This window comes from Bombyx mandarina, chromosome A1 (genome assembly GCF_030267445.1).
Source record: "Bombyx mandarina strain Sakado chromosome A1, ASM3026744v2".
NCBI classification, from domain to species: Eukaryota; Metazoa; Arthropoda; class Insecta; order Lepidoptera; family Bombycidae; genus Bombyx; species Bombyx mandarina.
The window spans coordinates 7,176,067-7,197,467 of NC_143234.1; the positions used below are offsets into that span (position 1 = coordinate 7,176,067).

The 21,401-nt window shown below is 38.7% G+C and overlaps 1 protein-coding gene across 1 annotated transcript; it reads left to right on the forward strand.

The window, feature by feature from the left end:
- Positions 1–1,661: 1,661 nt before the first annotated feature.
- LOC114253534 (facilitated trehalose transporter Tret1) lies at positions 1,662–20,165 on the forward strand. Its single transcript, XM_089739893.1, has 3 exons — positions 1,662–2,082; positions 11,967–12,102; positions 16,282–20,165. Exons 1-3 carry the CDS (start codon positions 2,038–2,040, stop codon positions 17,610–17,612), a joined length of 1,512 nt encoding a protein of 503 aa, XP_089596019.1. The 5' UTR covers positions 1,662–2,037; the 3' UTR covers positions 17,613–20,165.
- The last annotated feature ends 1,236 nt before the right edge of the window (positions 20,166–21,401 follow it).

A 21,401-nucleotide genomic window follows, 5' to 3' on the forward strand; every position in this document is an offset into this window, starting at 1 on the left:
ATATTTAGGTTCTACGTTATGTAATAGAAATAATTTAATGTAACGCTTAATGTTTGTACTTTCGCTTCGTGCATAACAGTTATTCGCGTGTTACTTGTTACAGTCGCTTTTTTTGTTTTGAATTTTTTGAAAACGTCCATTACAATCACTTCTTGGGCCTCGTGTTACTACTGCTTTTTTTTCCTACATTTGCTGATAGCCTTGAGAGGCTATTTCAGCTTCTCCTTGACGTGTAGGTGAGCTCACGAGGCTCAAATCGAGAGTGTTGCTAACGCTGGCCTTAACAAGAGCAGTGCTTCGCAGAATCTACTACCGGATCGGAAACGCGACCCACTGAGAAGATCCGGCGGGAAACTTAGTGGGCTGTGTCTATGTGTTAATTTACTCTTCAAGCCCTTCGTCGCAAGCGACGGGTCCGGCGAGGACGGTGACCGGATACTACTGCATTAAGCGTCGGTATTATCGGATAACTTTCACTTCTGACAACCATCCTCCATACCAACTCACTTATTCCCTTTTTTCCTGTATTTATTGTTTAGATGGATAAATGAACTCACGGCCTACTTTTTTATTATCACCATATGCGGTCTCTGGGGCTATTTTGAGACATGAATTCTAAGTAACAGTTTTTACAGTTCAACCGTTGTCCAAACATTCAAATCGAAACGCGTTACTGTTTTACGGCAGAAATAGACACCCCTACCACTGCGTAAACTTCAAACCAGATACTATTTCACAATACGATCATCTCATCTTCGAAGTATATGATCTTACCGTGTCCCATCTGGACTCTTTTATCAGATTTTTTTGTAACCTTAAGCTCCTTGTATGTATTCGATACGTGCCATATATTTGAATGTGGCTCCATTATGGTCACTGATAAGTTAATGCTTAGAAATATTAAACACATCGCTACTTGTATTTCTCAAACTTCGGACATGAGATCAAGTTCGAAGTTTGACATGAGATTCAAGAACGATCATTTACAAAACGAAATGATTTTTTGTTATTTTTTATTGCTTAGATGGGTGGACGAGCTCACAGCCCACCTGGTGTTAAATGGTTAATGGAGCCCATAGACATCTACAACGTAAATGCGCGACACACCTTGAGATATAACTTTTAAGGTCTCAGTATAGTTGCCACGGCTGCGCCACTCTTCAAGCCGAAACGCATTACTGCTTCACGACAGAAATAAGCAGGGTGGCGGTACCTACTCGTGCGGACTTATAAGGTCCTACTACCAGTAATTACGCAAATTATAATTTTACGGGTTTGATTTTTATTACACGATGTTATTCCTTCACCGTGGAAGTCAATCGTGCACATTTGTTGAGTACGTATTTCATTAGAAAAATTGGTACCCGTCTGCGGGATTCGAACACCGGTGCATCGCTACACACGAATGCACCGGACGTCTTATCCTTTAGGCCACGACGCCTACATTACGGCTTTGTGATAGAAATAGGACGGCTTGTTTGCCTGTTTTAGCTAATGAATAAATTTAGTTTCAACCATGACTTAGTTAAAAGAAAATACAAAGTCGTTTGGGTTTTTGTAGAAACCGATTCCTTTGTGCAGTTTTTGCTCAGCGCTATGACGTATTCTTGAAAGTACCTCACATTCGTAATGTTAGCATAGTAAAAACTATTTAATGCGAACTGTGATTTGAACAGTTCCCTGACGTCGACAAAAAAATAACAAATAATCAGATCACTTACGTCAGTTATATAGAGTTGTTTCACGAAAGTGTCTATACGAATTTTAGTGTCAATCCGTGACTCGACGAGAACGCATCGCTATTAGAACACCGAAGAAACAGCGCGAAATTTGCAGAGCCAAAAAAAATATAAAAACATTTAAATTTAACTCGCCCCAATCAAACTCTTGGTTCTGTCTGCAGCTAATAAAATACAGACGTGTGATAATTGAATGGGAGTGTGCTGTGTTGTGCCCGATCGGAACAATCGTTTAACTTTTAATTACCCAAATAGTATTTGATAGTACGTATCAATGGTTTTGTGAAGGTCTTTTGCAATGGATGTTCTTGGCGAGAAATGGATAACGCCATTCGTGAAGCAGGTTCGTATAATTTTTCGCGAATTTAAACTGTTTTAAATTACTTGTCTCTTGTGATTTTTAGTATAACCAAATTTTACTGTAGTAGGCGTCTCATTATTTTATACAATACATTTTCATGGCCACATTCGTTTTGTTTCAAAAAATGAAGGATATTAAGCGTACCTAAAATATTCAAATTTATTTCCATTAGCAATAATAAGAATTCATTTACTGTTTCTAGGGCGCCTTATTATTCAGACGACAAGAACAAAATTATTTGGGTATATTTAACAGTAAAATCACCTTGACCCGATATCTGGGTTCACAGTAAATGTGGCTTCAAATCACCGAGATTAAATATAGCGTGGATGCTTTGTACGAAAATACATAAAATCACATTAACCTACGAACGAAAACAATTATTTTACTAGCAAGAACGTAGTACTTAGAATGTAACGCAAAAACATTAGCCAATTAAATATAAACTTTTTGCCCTAAAAAACAAACAATGTCTTCATAGCTATTTAGTTCGGTTTATTAATTTAGAATAAAATAATAGTTTTGTTGAAATGCGTCAGCTTGTTATCTGTGTTAAGTGATACGTACCTACATGTAGCAATGTACTTATGCTACATACATTTATATCCAACAATACGCCACGAAGAAAGATCCCCGTATATCGCTAACAATGTGGTTCTCCTAGTCACGTCAGGTTAGTAGGCATATTTGAGGTCAGAAGATCTTAATGTTTACTGTCAGAGGCCTACGACCCCATCCCGTCGCTTGCCACGAAGAGCTCGGCGAGTAAATTAACCCACAGACACAGACCACTGAGTTTCTCGTCGGATCCTCTCAGTGGGTCGCGTTTCCGATCCGACGGTAGATTCTGCGAAGCACGGCTCTTCCTAGGGTTCGTGTTAGCAACATCGTCAGGTTTGAGCCCCATGAACTCACCTACTAGCCCGGTTTCGCTGACATGGTCTCTCTAGACTATCAGCTTAGGTATAGGTAGGAAAAATAAAACGACCCCAAGCTCCCATCTAGGTAATGCTTATCTGTCTTCCTCGCAGCGCCCTTATCCTGCCTATCCCCCTATTACGGTAGGGCATGTTAAAGGCAAGTATGTGTCGACATCAGTATTCCAGTCTGAAAGGTAGGCCAGTCGATTTATAAATAAAATTGAGAGTTCAATCATGATGTTATCGGTATTTTGTCTAATCATCCTTGAGTTTGTCTTATCATCTTAGCTAATAAAAAAAGTAGAACCACTCTCGCTTGAGTGACTATTCGTCACCTGAGTAGTTTCAAATCACTTGGTTATTACGGCGTTATCGATAGACCACGTATTGTAAACGAGCGCAGTCGACACTGACCGAATCCAACGAAAATATCATTGTGAATCTCAACGAAAGGAAATCTATGTTATGTGGTTATTCCAAAGAGCCTGATTGTAAAGGAAACAGAGATAATTTTAGAAATCATAACAATTTGTAATCAGAATCTAATAATAATTGCAAAAATCAAGGGATTCGACAAATTTTTCTAAGCAAATACGTACTTAAGAATTGTTCACAATGAAGGAATAACACCAAGGACGGTTCCTACCACCCTGGTTTTAATGAATTTAAAAATACAACTGAGACCTTGACCTCATGTATTCATCACTCCGACCGCACCGATAGGATTCAGTCCCGCAAACCAATGCCATCAGGCTTGTTGTGAGATATCAAATCAATTCCTAAACGCATTCGATACTGTCTGTCATTCTAAAATGTAGCTATCTCGCTCTTTACTCAACTTCCATTTTGTCTTTTTCCTAAGTGTTCGGTTAAGTGTGCGCTCATATTAAATAATACTTATTAATTAATTAAGTGTTTTAATCCATATATGAAATTTGTGATTTTATACGTGACCATCAAATTGACATTTTTCTAGTGCAGGGCCCTCCTTAAGCCCTCCCGTTGCGAACCTAGAGTCTTAAGCGAACTTTATCAGCATACATAATCCAAATAAAACCAAAAATCATCCCATTAGTTACGCCCGATTAGCCTTATGATGTATCTACGCAAACTGCACGAGCGTCTGCTCTACAATTGCCCTAGAGACTTTGTCTCAACCAAGGGCTTATAAATGAACAATTCGGGTTACGTTCAGAACACTCATGCGTATAATAGGTGCAAGGCTTCACGGAGCATATTCTCATAGGGATTAACCGACGCAAATCGTTCTACACTGGAGGCCTCTTCTTCGACAAAGTTTGGCACAACGGTTTAGTTTTTATATTACACAAAATTATAATAGTTGTATACTCGTAGTAGTGACGGATAGTCTTGTGTTCACGATTCGGAACTTTTTTCCAATCACTCGTTTCGATATCTAGTCGAGTGTGTCGTGCTTTTCCCCGTGTCCTCCCATGGTCGGAATCCCGCAAGGCTCCGTACTCGCCCCGCTTTAATCTCTACGTTAACCACATACCGGTTGCTGCCGACTCACTTCTCCCTCTTCGCCGATGACAAGGCTGTCTACTACTAGTCTAGTAGTAATAGCTTCCTAATCGCGAAGAAACTCTGGACCATAGCTACAACAATCGAACACTGGCAGTGGCGGATCGAGAAAAACCCTCGAATAGCACAGCTATGCTCTTCTGGAGGACATCATCGGTACAAATCTCATCCCAGATTGAACCTTGTAATTTTATTCCCCCCAATAATCCTCTTCGGACAATCTATACATCCATGACATTCCGCCTAGACATAAAGTCAGCCCGCGAACGCGCTGTGTTTCTCCTCGGCAGACTTTATCCCATGATTTGTAAGCGGAGTATAATATCCTTTTTCAAACGAGGCTTGTGGAGAGTATTAAACGGCAGGCAGCGGCTTGGCTCTGCCCCTGGCATTGCTGACGTCCATTAGCGACGGTAATTGCTCACCATCAGGTGGGCCGTATGCTCCTCTGCAAGCAGAGGCAATAAAAAAAAAAGTCGATAGAAATGTTCGATCCACTAAAAAGCATTTATTTATTTAAGCTGTAAATCAATGCGTATTGCATTGGTTTACAATGATTTTAAGTTTGTGATTATGTAAGAAGTCTTGTTTGCTAAGCTGAAAGTGTATTGTCCGTGGTTCTACATCTGACAGAGTGCGTGAGTACGTCATAGTTTAAATAAGAAAATATACCATTGCAATGATTAAGAAGCTCTTTTAATTGAAGCGTTAACAGTTAATTAAAACGATCATTCAATCATTAATTATGTTTGTGATGTTTTTTGTGTGATGTTTCGTAAAATTTACGCGGCTATGTTGACATTTAAAAGCTTTTCCTGGCGATTATTCGCCTAGCAATCAGATCTTTGAATTCCCTTCAAAATTTGTATCATCTATTGATTATCTGCTACGATTCACTATCAATAGTGCATTGGCAAATAAAATTCTGCATTCATTTGATCCAAGCGCATTGGAATTCATCGTCAATCAAGTTATTTTTCGACAGTGAGTACGTCTTTCATGAAAAAAAAAATTGGTATCCGTATTTGTGATTAGAATATCAGCCGTTATACCATTACATCTTATTCTTTAGACCGCGTTAATTTATCTTTAATTGAGCGTAGTTGTTTTAAAACAAAATTGGTATTTTGAGATTACTACATAATATACCTATATATCACTAGCTGACCCGGCAAACGTTGTTTTGCCATATATAAGATTTCTAGGGAATTTCTAGTGTAGAAAAAATAAACTAACTTATTGTAAGTGTGTAAGGATGTGGTAGATGAGTGAAAGAGGCATGTAGCGCTGTGAACGATGAAGGAATATAAAAATAACAATACCTCATTCAACCACATAGTGTCTCATTACAACAAAAAAAAATTGTCCAAAAAATAAATCTTAGGGGTGGACAACCCTTATCACTTAAGGGTATGAAAAATAGATAGTAGCTGATTCTCAGGCTTACTGAATATGCATAAAAAATTTCATGAGAATCGGTCAAGCGGTTTCGGAGGAGTATGGGAATGAACATTGTGACACGAGAATTTTATATATTAGATTACGTAGCGGATCTCTCAAACTTTAATTATGAACGATTATTCCTAACCTCAAATAAAATAAAACGTTCATATTTAATAATGTATCATTATAAATTTATCTATTCGTATATTATTTGTACGGCCAGAGCAAAGACCTTTCAATTGCCGATAACGTTATAGACGATGACTCCGTCACAGAGTTAGTTAATCGATTATTGTGTTTGTAGCTACGTATCAGCTGCGAATTTGTTCAAATTATACGATTAGTTACGACTAAAACAGGAACTGTTATAGTCAAATCTTTGTTTATTATCTCTTGGAGTCCGTTTCAGGAGATATCTTAAACATATATCCTTCAGTGTACTTATGGCGAGTTTTTTAATGGTGGCAGGACCTCTTGTGAGTCCGCGCGGGTGGGTACCACCACCCTGCCTATTTCTGCCGTGAAGCAGTAATGCGTTTCGGTTTGAAGGGTGGGGCAGCCGTTATAACTATACTTGAGACCTTAGAACTTATATCTCAAGATGGGTGGCGCGTTTACGTCGTAGATGTCTATGGGTTCCAGTAACCACTTAACACCAGGTGGGCTGTGAGATCGTCCACCCAACTAAGCAATAAATAAAAAAAAAACATTTTTTAAAGATATCACTGGAGAAATCCACCTGATACCACGTGAGATTGACTAAATACAGTCGTTGATGCAAGACATTGTTCCTTCGACTATAGAGCTCGTCCACCCCTCTAAGCAATGAAAAAATAAAACATTCGTGTGATGAGCAGGTTTTATTTGCGCTATACATATACATATGCTATACATATGCTATATGTATACATTTATACGTAAATAAGTAAGTAGGTCAGCCTTTGGTACGCTTAGCACAGGGAATCCTAATTTCGGGCCTGATGACCGTGCGTGACTTGTTCTCAATTATTATGATTATTATTATTTATTTATTTATGACCAGTCTTCTCGTAAATAAGCGTGGACAAGAATCCTAAGTGGGCAGCGGTTGATGTAATTTTTTTTTCCTACTTATGCTGATAGCCTTGGGAGGCTAGAGAGGCTTCGCTCTAACGTGGAGGTAAGCTCACGGTGCACAAACCGGAGTGTTGCTAACACGGGCCCTAGCAAGAGCAGTACTTCGCAGAATCTACCACCGGATCGGAAACGCGACCCACTGAAAAGATCCGGCGAGAAACTCAGTGGGCTGTGTCTGTGGATTAATTCGCTCGTCGAGCCCTTCGTCGCAAGCGACAGGTTCGACGAGGACGGTTACCGGTGCTTGTGGTACCTAAAAGCACCGTTAATGGATTGGGAGGATCCGTAATGACGTGTTTTGGGCGACGTCGACTGTTTACCATTTGGTCTACAGGATCGGGTATGTCATTTCCAGCGGCCACGACAAGAGGGTTCTCATGTCGTGCCGCCTTCTCAAAGTGGCGCAATGATGCAGACTGTAGATAGTTACTGACTGACTCAAGCTCCAGGTCACCACCGCTTATCATCAAACAATTGGCTTTTAACAAAACGGGCAATTGATTAAAGTGATTTCGTTGGTTCTGATTGAGTTTAGCCAGCAAAGTGAATTGAGGTATTACTAGTGATTGGAAAAAGTATTTGAATAGTATAATAAATCACAATTATATTTGATCCAGAGCTGCAGAATTAATATTGATTTGCTAATAATAATTAATTTCGATAGATACAAAACTGCATAATTTTCATTTGCTGCATTGAGTTATTGCGAAATCTACTTACTATGTCAATTAAAATAACAAACTACGATGATAAAATTTAAAAACGCTGTCGTAATTTAAAAATATATCAGTCAAAGAGGTCACGTAATTATTAAGATAGACAGTCAGTCTCTGCTTACTTGAAATAACAATAACTAAGTAAGATAGTATATATTTTATTTATGGTCTTAATCATTTTTTTAATAAAATGCTTTTTCCAACAAAACTGCGCTAATTTTAGATTACTGACAAAACTTTACCATACAGAGATGTAGAGATTAATTATATTATATTATTTTTACGAACTAATAAAATGATACATTAACAAATTAATATAATAATACGTTTGATTAATTGGGATAATCTGAGATACGAGTATAGCTGGTGATACAGGTAGGCTAAGAATAGGTATCGGTATCGAATAGGTATAAGGAATCGGTAGGCAGCGGTTTGGTACTGCCCCTGGCATTGCTGAAGTCTATGGGCGACGGTAACCACTCACCATCGAATGTGTCGTATGCTCGTACGCCTACACGGGCAATAAAAAAAAAGAATATAATAAAGTTTAGCTAATAATATAATGCACCTAAATTAATTTCATGTTTATATTACAGTACTAGCAGTAAACGTTCTCACTGTCCGCTTTCAATTGGATGATCCGTAAACCAGTCTGTTCTAGCAAATAATAAGTAGTGAACTAAGTTTTTTTAACTACAACAGATGTGTGATGACGTTAGGTGGTTACCTAAGCCCATAAATATTACAATATAAATAGCTCTGGCGACATTTGGAAATGTGGCGGAAGACAGATTCATCTTCCTCTTCCTAGCGTTTTCTCTGTATAGTACCAGAGTCTGCTTTTCTACTTAAACTCCTCTACTTTGCCCGGTCTTCGGCATCCTTCTGGGTGAGGTTATTCTCCTCCATATCCGCCTTTACCACGTCCAACCAGCGTTTCTTGGGCCTACCGCGGTATCTTGGATCTGGTACGTAGAGGTTGAGAAATCTATTGTTACGATATAATATATAACATCGGCAAGGCTGGGTTCATAATGCTTCATCTTCTTTCAGTGGGCGTCGTTGGGTAATGTCAGAGAAACGAAACACAGTAGTAGTATACTCGGTTACATTATAAGGTTTAATGATTCCACAAGACACGCTATACAACTTTTAGGTAGGTACGTATATAGGAACACGCGATGGTTCAATATCGGCCGCTCCAGCCGACTACCCCACGATAAGAGTTGTTGGTCATGTGCTCCGCTCGGCCGGTAAATATTTGACCCATCGAACGCTGACAGACGGCGCTTGCGTCCCATATCTCGTATTGGCTGCAGAAATCACAATGACATGTTGATTGCGACATATATATATCTATATCTATGATAATATATAAATCTGCAGTGGTTTTTACGGATGTTCCATTATAACTACTGAACTGTGCATCCGATTGACTTGAAACTTGGTATCCATGTAGAAAATACACGTACTTAATGGATAGGCTAATATTTATATGAGTGTTGGACTCCCTACACCAGTTGGGGGGACGTTAATGATCAGAATCTTTGTAGGGGTGAGAAATAATAATGTTAATTTTAAATGCCCAGCGAAGCGGACAGGTATAGTCCCCGGCACGTAACTTGGCAAGAATCGTCAGATGCGCAGAAGTCGTTTTTTAGGTCTCTTTGGTTGTCAAGCGGGACGCGGGGAAAGACGTAGCACCGTTCCGAGCGCGCGATTGGTGAGTCAGTCGACCCTCCCCTCCCGCACCGCGTTCATGTTCCGTTCGCTCCTGATTACACATGCGCCTACTAAATTGTAGGAACCCTTTGTTTATATTGAGTTTTTGTTACGAGTTGTTATTATTGTTTTAAATTTAGTTTTTGTTACGAGTGTTATTCTTTTAAATTTGTTTGCAATGCCAGGACTAAATACCAATGACCATATAGTCGATTCAGTCACTGAGCGTTTCATTATTTACGACAGTGACGACAGCGACTTCTCGTTATGTCAACGATGAGGAGCCAACTCCTTCCACCAGCTCAGGTGCTACCATAAATTTACTCCAAGGGGTAGCACTATTAGAAAATGATAGTGACGATGGCGACACATAATTTTTAATATGAAGTATATTTTTTGAAATAAACTTCTTAACTTTTAATCGTATTTTATTTATAACACCTAATACACTTCACGAATTCCTCTCTTTTCTTTAACTTTCTTCTAAACGCACAGGCTTAAAAACAAATTATGGCAAATAAAAAAATAAATAAAATTAAATAAAATTATATGCGGTCAATAAAAGTGACCATTTTTTTGTTGCAATGTGCACTATGCGCGACATTACCCCCACTACACCAAAACCTTGTCAACTAACGTGCCGCTTACTATACAGCTATATAGTCATAAATATAACATTACAATGGCTGCTCTCCACCTTTCGAAACAGAACGAAAGACTCTTTGGCGGCAGAAATAGGAAAGGCTATCCTTTTCGACTTCGCAATACCCTCTACGATTGTTTTTATTGCGTATGTCGGCGGACGACGGCGCTGCTCACGTGGTGTGAAGTGGTTACCTGGAGCCCATAGACATCGACAAGATAAATGACGCCACCCGCTTTGAGACATGAGCTCTAAAGGCTCAGTTTTACAGTACAACGGCTGCCTCAAGCCGACATGCATTATTGCTGCACAGCAGAAATAGGCGGGGCGGTTGTACCTACCCATGCGCGCTCTTATAAAAAAAAAGTAAAAAACCTTCTCGATAGCGTAAAAGTTAACCCAGTTTTGTATAGTTGGAACAGGACCCCTAACGGCAAACGTAGGCAAATGATCCCATTCCATACAAATATAAGCTAATTTTTACGCTATCGAGAATGTTAAAAAAGTCCCACTAAGCACACAGACTCCGGACGACAGGATCCATAAAACTATATAATTATCTTCAGTAAGACTGTAAGACAAATGTTATCAGGAATATTTAAAATTGTGTAAATAATCTCGTTGTGTCATTGTCGTATTGATCTCGCGCCAATTGGATCAACTTCAAAATCACACTATAGATACATTGAATTGAACAATAACAAAAAAATTGTGATACAGCTACGCTTGAAAAAGTATTAGGTATAAACGGTTTTGAAATAATGAGCGGAACATTTCGTTTCAACGAAGAATATATAAGAATAAATATATTTGTGTAATTACTGTTGCGTAGTAGACGCTAATAAGTACTATTATCTTTTTTTTTCAATCATTGGGTCTAGGGGGCTCGTGGGGTATGCGAAACATTATGGTTTGCAGATGTTGGAAATACTCATATACTAGGTAATATATGAGTATTTCCAACATCTGCAAACCATAATATACTACCTAATATAATATATATACTACCTAGTATATGAGTATTTCCAACATCTGCAAACCATAATGTCGGTTTGGTTATAAGGCTTCGTGTTTTGGTTGTTACAGCCTTCGTGGTTGGTACAGTCTTCGACCTTTTAGTGGTTTCAACGTCGCTATTCACGTCGTAATGTCTATAGGAACTGGTGACGACCTATATTTATTTATTTATTTATTTATTACACTTCATGTAAAATGTACATTGGCGGTCTTAATGCCTAAGCCATTCTCTACCAGTCAACCAAAGGTAGTGCAGAGTAAACAGTGGTAGCTGCAATGAAATTTGTAATAAATTACAAATACATACACAAAAAAATATATACATATATACATACATATAATAGTTTAAACAGTATTAAAAGGAATATATTAATAAATACACTTAACAAATAAATAAATCTATATATGTGTATAAAAATGAATTGCTGTTCGTTAATCTCGCTAAAACTCGAGAACGGCTGGACCGATTTGGCTAATTTTGGTCTTGAATTATTTGTGGAAGTCCAGAGAAGTTTCAAAGGGTAGATAAATATGAAAATGCTCGGAATTAAATAAAAATAACAATTTTGTTTTTCCTTTGTTGTGTGCCCCGTCGGACGGATTCCTTTTGTTTGTTTTAAGTTTATTTTATACAAAAGTTTATATCTTTTATTTATCGATTGAGGCACTAAAAAGTCTGCCGGATCAGCTAGTACTTAATAAAATTATAACACATATCATAGAAAAGTTTGTGTAAAATTCCAGAGTTTCGTGACATGCGGTGTGTCGATAAACATGGCGGCCGCGGGCCTCGTGATGGGTTTTACCACAGGCCTCTTGGAACAGCTGGGGGCACCAGACTCTCCCATACCTGTGGACGATGCTTCAGGATCTTGGATAGGTAAATGTATAACATACATATATTACGTCCATCAGTACTCTTCTATTTTTTTTTCTCTTATGGTTTGTTGAAATGGTATTGTTGTCAGTGTCAAGTTTCAAGCACCAGTTATGGGTCAAGAGTTGGACGTGCGAACAAGGCCATAGATATACTATACTGAGTAACTATACAACTGCAACTGTAACTGTAACTATACTGAGACCTTAGAACTCATATCTCAAGGTGGGTGACGCATTTACGTTGTAGATGTCTATGGGCTCCAGTAACCACTTAACCACAGGTGGGCTGTGAGCTCATCCACCCATCTAAGCAATAAAAAAAAAAGATACAGCCCACTGAGTTTCTCGCCGGATCTTCTATTTCGCTGGGGTCGCGAATCCGATCCGGTGGTAGTTTCAGCGAAGCATTTCTTTTTCTAGGGATAGTGTTAGCAATTCTTTCAGGTTATTCTACTTCACTGGGGTCGCGATTCCGATTCGGTGGTAGATTCTGCGAAGCACTGTGTTAGCAACTCTCTCAGGTTGAGCCTTTTGTTTTGTTTCCTACCTAAGCTGAGAACCTTGAGAGGCTATTTCAGCGTAACCTTAACTAGTAGGCGAGCTCACAGGGCTCAAACCTGATGACGTTGCTAACACGAACCCTAGCAAGAGCCGTGCTTCGCAGAATCTACCACCGGATCGGAAACGCGACCCATTGAGGAGATCCGGCGAGACACTTAGTGGGCTGTGTCTGAGGGTTAATTTATTCGACGAGCTCTTCGTCGCAAGCGACGGGTTCGACGAGAACGATGACTGGTGCTTGAGTTACCTAAAAGTACCGTTAGTGGATCGGGAGGATCCGAATTGACGTGTTTTGGGCGACGTCGACTGCTCTCCATTCTGTCCGCAGGATCGGGAATGGGTTGAGCCCCTGAGCTCACCTACCGGTCCGCGTGAAGTTGGAATAGTCCCTTAGGCTACCAACGATTAGGTAGGGGTATTTTCCCTGCACCAATAATAATGACGCAGAATATGCAATAGTGACAGTGCCTACAGGTGTAAAGACAGCCAAACGTCATCAGCAAGCCTTATATGTATCTATATATTAATACGCGAAGCAAAAACTTTGTATCCCTTTTTACGAAAATTGCGCGGACGGAGTAGTTTGAAATTCCCCACACTTATCATCGATACACTTTTAGAGAATATAGAGAAAGTGTGCAGAATGTTAATATTTTATTAAATTATGCATAAAAAGTACATTTAATCAATGAAAAAAACATTACACACACTACTATGCATTTGACACACACACTCATGCATACTATTAGTTTATTGTCAAACTTTTCTTATTTCTTATAATCTGTGATCAAATTGAGAATACATTAAACATTGTTTGTCTTTATATTTATCTAAAGTGCAGTTTTGGTGAAATCTGTGATTATAGAAGTATTAGACAATAGAATCATAATAGTGTAATAGGACCACTAGGATTCATTATTTTTTGAATTTTGTTTTAATTCTAACAAACAAAGAACAGCTATCAATAATAAATTATTTACAAAATACACGAGTCAACATTAACGATTGGCATACCATTTAAATAAACACGAACAAAATCGCAATTAATCATTGGGTTTTAAGTAAATTTTACGTTTTATTTATGAGTTTTGTATGCAAAAAAGTATACTGTGTATGGCACCGAAAATATATAATAAGCTACCTGATGATATGAAAAAAGTCAAATTATTTTTATTTAAAAAGAATTTGAAAAGAATATTAACCTTAAGATGCTATTATACAGTTAACGATTTTTTAAATGATAAATAATTATGTTAGTTTTATGTTCGCTTCTTTCTGTTCTTTGTTTTCGTTTTATCACTGAAATAACTAATTCTTATTTAATTAATTTATTTGTTGTTTGATATTTTAATTAATTAATAATGTAAATAATTTTGAATAATATTTGCACGCCGACCTGGTAGAAACACGCTGTTCTATAAAATAACTATCAACAACTTTGTAAGCCGTGTTTAGCTAATAAAGTTAGATTTGATTTGAGTCAGAGTGAAGAGAAAAATTGCTTCAATTAAAAATCATGAATTTTTAATTTAGATTATTTTCTTCGATGTCAAGATCAAAGTTCCTCTCGTTGATAACTAACTACAGTAAATTATTGCATTTTAAAACGGCTTAGCGTTGTTATCTAGAAATTGACGCAAATCGTTAATATGAGACGATTATTGCGTCATTTATTGAGAACTTACAACGCATTCTTGCGTATTTATGCTTGAATTCATGGGAAAAAAGCAATGATAATAATAATAATAATAAAAAAAAAAGAAATGATAATTTACTGGTGGTATGACCTCTTGTGAATCCGCGCGGATAGGTACCACCACCTTTCCTATTTCTGCCGTGAAGCAGTAATGCGTTTCGGTTTGAAGGGTGGGGCAGCCGTTCTAGACATACTGAGACCCTTAGAACTTATATCTCAAGGTGGGTGGCGCATTAACGTTGTAGATGTCTATGGGCTCCAGTAACCACTTAACACCAGGTGGGCTGTGAGCTCGTCCACCCATCTAAGCAATAAAAAAAATAAAATGTTATAATATAATAATAATATATTAATACGTGAAGCAAAAACTTTGTACCCCTTTTTACAAAAATTGCGCGGACGGAGGAGTATGTCCCACGCTTATAGAGAATATAGAGAAGGAGTGCACAATGCTAATATTTTTTTAAAATAATGCATAAAAGATACATTAAATCAATAAAGAATACATTACACACACTGCCATGTATTTGATACACACACATATTATGTATGTCTTTGTTTATTGTCAAACTTTAGTTATTGCTTATACTCTGTGGTCAAATTGAAAATAGGTTATTATTGTTTATCTTTAATATTATTTGTCTAAAGTGTAGTCTTGGCGAAATTTGTGATCATAGAAGTAGTCTTTGACAATATAACCTTAATAATGTTCAAACTTATAATTTCAATTAATTATAGTCGAATTTCGACTACTGCGGGACCACTAGTAATAATAGTTGTGTCGGTACACGGTTTGACAGTGAAAAGTTTCGATCAACATCTTAAGGAAGTCGTCGTGGCCTAAAAGATAAGACGTCCGGAGCATTCGTGTTGAAGTGCTGCACCGGTGTTCGAATCCCGCAGGCGGGTACCAATTTTTCTAATGAAATACGTACTCAAGTACAAGTACTGAGACCTACAACTTATATCTCAAGGTGGGTGGCGCATTTACGTTGTAGATGTCTATGGGCTCCAGTAACCACTTAACACCAGGTGGGCTGTGAGCTCGTCCAACCATCTAAGCAATAAAAAAAAAGGAACTTTCGTTATCCAGCTGGGTTAGGGGCCTAATACAGAAAGCAGTTATCCTCGATACTGCATGCATTGTGAGGAGGTTTCTAACTCTGGAGTCCTAACCACCAGTGGCTTGTGTCGTAGACACCGTCATCAGCGGCAATCTATTTTTATATAGTGTTTTTTAAAAATTGTATTATTTAATATCTTTTTTTTTTAAATATTGGGTAATTAATAAGATTTTAAATAAATAATAATAATCAAACTTAGTTTCGCTACTCGTTGAAACTTAGAATAAATAATAAAGTTGGATTCTATGATTTAAATGTTTACATACACTGAACCGAACCAGTTTCTTTTGGTTAGTGTCAGACATTTGCTTAATGTTATTGATAAATGATTCTTGTGTAACGTGTAAAGGTGAATCCGAATTTATTCTGCAATATTACCAAAATCTGCAATTCTCGTAAAACACACAATTAAATTATAAATATGAAAACGGTTATCATTAAAATTCTTATGTGATTTGTAAACGAAAACTAAAAAAAAAAACAATTAGCGAATTATTTATTATTATTATTTTTATTATTTTTTATTCCTTAGATGGGGACGGGCTGACAGCCCACCTGGTGTTAAGTGGTTACTGGAACCCATAGACATCTACGACGTAAATGCGCCACCCACCTTGAGATATAAGTTCTAAGGTCTCAAGTATAGTTACAACGGCTGACCCACCCTTCAAACCGAAACGCATTACTGCTTCACGGCAGAAATAGGTAGGGTGGTGGTACCTGCCCGCGCGGACTCACAAGAGGTCCTACCACCAGTAAAATTAGATGTTGATTAAAATTTTTGATATTTTGCTTACAGCTGCCATTCCAGGATTCTCGTTGGTCGTGGGAAACTTCATCGTTCCGTCGATTATGGCGAGATACGGAAGGAAAACAGCAAATCTGATCAGCATCGTGCCCCTTATAATTGGCTGGATCGGCATAGTGTTGGCAAACAGCATCACAGCTCTACTCATAGCCAGATTCTTGCAAGGTCTGTGCATGGGCATGGCCACATCACTGGGTTCCACTTTGATCGGTGAATACGCAAGTCCAAGAAACCGTGGAGTGTTTTTAATGACAATATCCATTTCTATAGCCTTTGGAGTGCTTTGCGTTCACGCCATGGGCTCGTATCTGGACTGGAAAACATCTGCAATAGTGTGTGGTTCTGTAGCTTTAATAGATTTGGTCATTGTGATATTTTCTCCGGAGTCGCCGAGTTGGTTAGCCGACCAAGGAAAGTACGATGAGTGTAAGAAAGTCTTCAGATGGCTCCGCGGAACTAAGGAGGAACAAGAGTTAAAAAATTTAATCGAAGCCAGCATTATATTGAGAGAATCGAAAGCAGAAGCAAATGTGAGACGGACTCTCTTGAAGAAAATCAAAAGTAATGTAGTCTATTTTAAGACAACGATTACAAAGAAGGAATTCTTCAAACCGATCTTCATAATGATACACATATATATGATAGGGCAGTGGAGTGGTGTAAACATTCTTGTAACGTATTCAATAGTAATCTTCAACAGAGTCGTTGGACCGGATTGTAATATTCCCCTAATGATTATGGCTTTGGATGGCCACAGGATAATCGCTAATATATTTGCTATTTACATAATTAAGAAGGCCAAAAGACGGACAATGCTGTTTACCACGGTTGGAATTAATGTTTTGGCTTTATTGGGATTAGCAGCGTATACATATGCCAAAGAGAACCGTTTGTTTAGCACCGATTATCCAATTATAGGAATTCTGCTGATACATTTATTGATGTTTGCGGTCGCAACGGGAACTATATCCCTTTGTTTCATTATAGCCGGTGAGATATTTCCATTGGAATACAGGAGTTTAGCCGGCGGCTTAAGCGTATTGTTTTATTCTGCAAACCTTTTTTTAAACGTCAAAACTATACCATATCTGTTGAACAACATCGGCGTACACGGCACGTGCTGTTTGTATTGCGTTGTTATATTATATTGCCTGTTGATTGCTTGGTGGTTCCTACCTGAAACGAAAGATAGAACTCTTCAAGATATTGAAGATGAGTTTAGAGGGAGACCAATGACGATGGAAGAGTTGAAATCGGCCCAATCATTGGCTTCCTGGAAGGCCTATAACACAGACAGAAGATGCAGTACACCGGTCGTATAAGTTAAGTTATTTTGCATTTAGTGATACATATATGAACGATATTGTTATAGCTTTTTGATTCGAAAACACGGTGACACTTCAAACGCTCATCATCATCATGATCATCAGCCTTTATCTGCCCACTGCTGGACATAGGCCTTCCCCAATGTCTTCCATAGAATGCGGTCCTCCGCCTTCCGCGTCCAACGACTTCCCGCCGTGCGCACTAAGTCGTCGGTTCACCTGGTTGGAGGATGCCCCAGGCTCCTGGTATCCATTCGTGGCCTCCATTCGAGAGCTTTCCTCCCCAGCTTGGCGTAGCTGGCTCGACAGATGTTACAGGCCCATTGCCACTTTAGCCTGCTTAGCTCTAACTCATTTAGCTATAACTAAGAGCTATGTCGTCGACTTTGGTTCTCCGTCGAATTTCTGCGTTCCGGATTTTGTCCCTTAGACAAATACCGAGCATAGCTTTCTCAATCGCCCGCTGTGCGACTCCTAACTTATTGGCCAGCCCCGCCGTCAGTGTCCAGGTTTCCGCGCCGTAGGTCATCTCGGGATATACGTTATCAAACGCTACCGGACATTAATCCGTACTAACCGTATTTTTATTTAATTTTGTTGTATTAATAAACCGAGCAGACATTGACAGAAACACCGTCACAGCATTTTCTCCTTTAAATAATTGTGATGAAGCTTCATTTCGTTTGAATTAAAACATGTATAGGTCCAGAAATATTGTGAGGAGGAATTGATTTGAAATTTAAGACGTCCGTTGCAAGGAATAACGCTCAAAACGCCCTGTGCTGGAGATACTGGTTACCTATACTGCACTAACAATAACAGTTAGGCATTGGTTTCATGAAATACACGAAAGTCATGGAATGAGCACAGGAATACGCTGAGAAACTAAAACTCTAGTGTACTTCGGCAATGATCAAATAGAGGAAAACCACGAAGCGCCCAGTGTGAATATATCGATGGAAGAAAGCGGAAATTTCGTAACTTGCATTTTGCGCTAAATCACTTTGTACCATAATTTATTATATACCAGCGACCCGCCCTCGCTTCGCTTCGGAAACATTAAATTTTATTATTGATAGCTGAGTCCCGCGATGTTACCCGCGATTATTGTCGTACCGCGGGTGAAGCTGCGGGGCGAAGCTAGTCTAAACAAAGTAGCCTAAGCTACTCCTTATATCATAAGCTACCTACCAGTGAAAGTCCCGTCAAAATCAGTCCAGCCGTGCCACAGATTAGCCGGAACAAACAGACAGACAGACAGACAGACAAAAATTGAAAAATTGTTATTTTGGTGTATGTACCGTATATATATTCATATGCATGTAGTAAAAAGAGGCTATTTCAATATTACAAACAGACACTCCAATTTTATTTATATGTATAGATAAGGATCTTGTGTAAATTTGGGTTTTTCAAGTTACGACAATTCCGCTTTCTTCCGTCGATATGTAGTTTAATGATTAAAATAAATCAACAAATCTCCAGTACCCATATTTGACAAGCTCTCTAGTACGGCGGAGTGAGATATCCAGGGCGTATATACTAGTATCTTGTAACATGTACTCGATTTAATAGGGACGATGTTGCTGAGATTGTATGGACGACGATTTATCGGGTCGGTTATTAAAAATCTGTTACTAGAAATAAAGTTACGAATAATTTTAGCAGCTACAACGTAATATTGTAAACTTTTCAAATCTAAGGACAATTTCTTAATCCTAAGACAGATGTTATTTATTTTGTTATTTGTTAGTAACTTATTGAGTGTTGTTAAGTAAATTTTTATATAGATTCTTTATGCACTACCGTAGCTACCGAGCCATGTCAAATGCTGTATATAAGAATAATATGTTTTAAGTTTTCCTAAAAATCTATAATATATTTCTTAAGATGCAATGTCAATGATTTCGAAACATATCGTTTTTTCGCATTAAAAGGGTACAACCTCTAAAAATATTCGAAATTGAGTTTTTCTCATAGATACTGTCAAAAGAGCGTAGCTTAGTTTTTTTTATTTTATTTACCTATATTTTAACTACTATTAACAAAATTAATACATAATTTTATCTTACTTTAAAAGACATAATGTAACTGTTGTTATAAATGTTGCAAATAAATGTTGCAAAGGTGATTAATATTAAAAATATCACATGTTAAACCTTTAAAACACTCTCCTGTAAAAATAGTAGGTAAGTTTTGAGATTATACAGTTTTAATGCGAGAAGACGATATGTAGGATTGGTAACAGTGGAACGTATGAAAAGAGTATGGAACGGAGCATTAAGATGTGAGTGAGAGAAAACGGAAAGAAAGGGAAAAGAGAATGACAGACAGAATGACAGAGATGGCGAAGACGGTTAAAAAATGAGGAAGGCATAATAAAAGTGTTAATTAATTTTTAAATTATTATTATTATACCAGAAGATTTTCGAACAGTGTAACGTTTATTTTATGTGCTGTGATCCCTGTTTTACACATATTTATTTCAATTTAAATTATTTCAAACTACAAACCTATTTCATTAAATATTGGCTTTTTGAAATTTCCAAACCTTAATTTTACAACGATTAACCTAAATAATATATTTGTTCATTATTTATTTAAGATGTCAACTACTAAAAATGTAAATTACTTTTGTCTCGAACTAGAACGAGTTGATTTAAATAATTATCTCAATTATATCTTCAGGATTGACGTTGATTGCGAATCTCTATGTCACTGTTTCCGAATCAGCTATAGCCGTGCAATGCTGCTGGTAGGACCTCTTTTGAGTCCGCACGGGTAGGTAGGTATCACCACCCCGCCTATTTCTGCCATGAAGCAGATTACTACTTTTCGGTTTGAAGGGTGGGGTAGCCGTTGTAACTATACCTTAGACTAGACCTTAGAACTTATTATGAGGAGGCAGTCTCCTCCCGGTGATGGTCACGGGGCGACCTAAGGGGGTTGAGGCTGCGCCGCACGCTACCGTCACTCTAGCGCGCTGGCACCAGGAGGACGGGACGGCGCGTCGGCGGCTGCGGACTGCGATGCGGTTCGCATTTTCGTCGTCGCTGTCGTCGCCGAACATACTGTTGAAGAGCAACCCGGTCGGCGGTGTATCGCGTTCCGACCCGGCAGGCTGGTTCTGGCCCAGCGGGGTATCCCGGAACACCAGCGGCACCGCCCGGGCGGCCTGGACGACCCGTCGGTCGGGCGTCCTCGGGGTGGCGCCGCGTGTCTGGTTGTAGTGTTGACCGCGGGAACCCCCCTACTCTGAACGGGTTCTGACCCCGGACGGAGATCGGACGTCGGGTGTAAGAGTGCAGGGGAGTCGTTTAGTGGGTGGGCCCTAAAATCCTTGGGCCCGCGATCTGCTCTCAACACCTGCAGATCGTTGAGTCTCACATACCCCGCGCGCCCCCTAGGCGCGGGGACCTCGTAGGAGGTTCGGCCCTCTACGCGAAAAAAAAAAAAAAAAAAGACCTTAGAACTTATATCTCAAGGTGGGTGGCTCATTTACGTTGTCTATGGGTTCCAGTAACCACTTAACATCCGGTGGGCTGTGAGCTTGTCCACCTATTTAAGCAATAAAAAAATCTCAACGGTCCGTCCTAGATAATATAATCAACAGAGGACTGTGGTCGCGTCCTCTGTTGATTACGATTAGTGTTCGAGGAGCAGACTGACCGATAGACACAACCCGCTGAGTTTCTCTCCGAATCTTCTCGGTGGAACGCGATCTCGATCCAGTGGTAGATTCTGCAAACCACTGCTCTTGATAGTATTAGCAAATTCTTTCAGGTT

Excerpts from the sequence above, each read along its gene's own strand:
- LOC114253534 (XM_089739893.1), top strand. The coding sequence starts at position 2,038 with ATGGATGTTCTTGGCGAGAAATGGATAACGCCATTCGTGAAGCAG. Across the intron at positions 2,083-11,966 it reads TAACGCCATTCGTGAAGCAG|AGTTTCGTGACATGCGGTGT; the intron begins GTTCGTATAATT and ends GTAAAATTCCAG. Across the intron at positions 12,103-16,281 it reads TGCTTCAGGATCTTGGATAG|CTGCCATTCCAGGATTCTCG; the intron begins GTAAATGTATAA and ends TTTTGCTTACAG.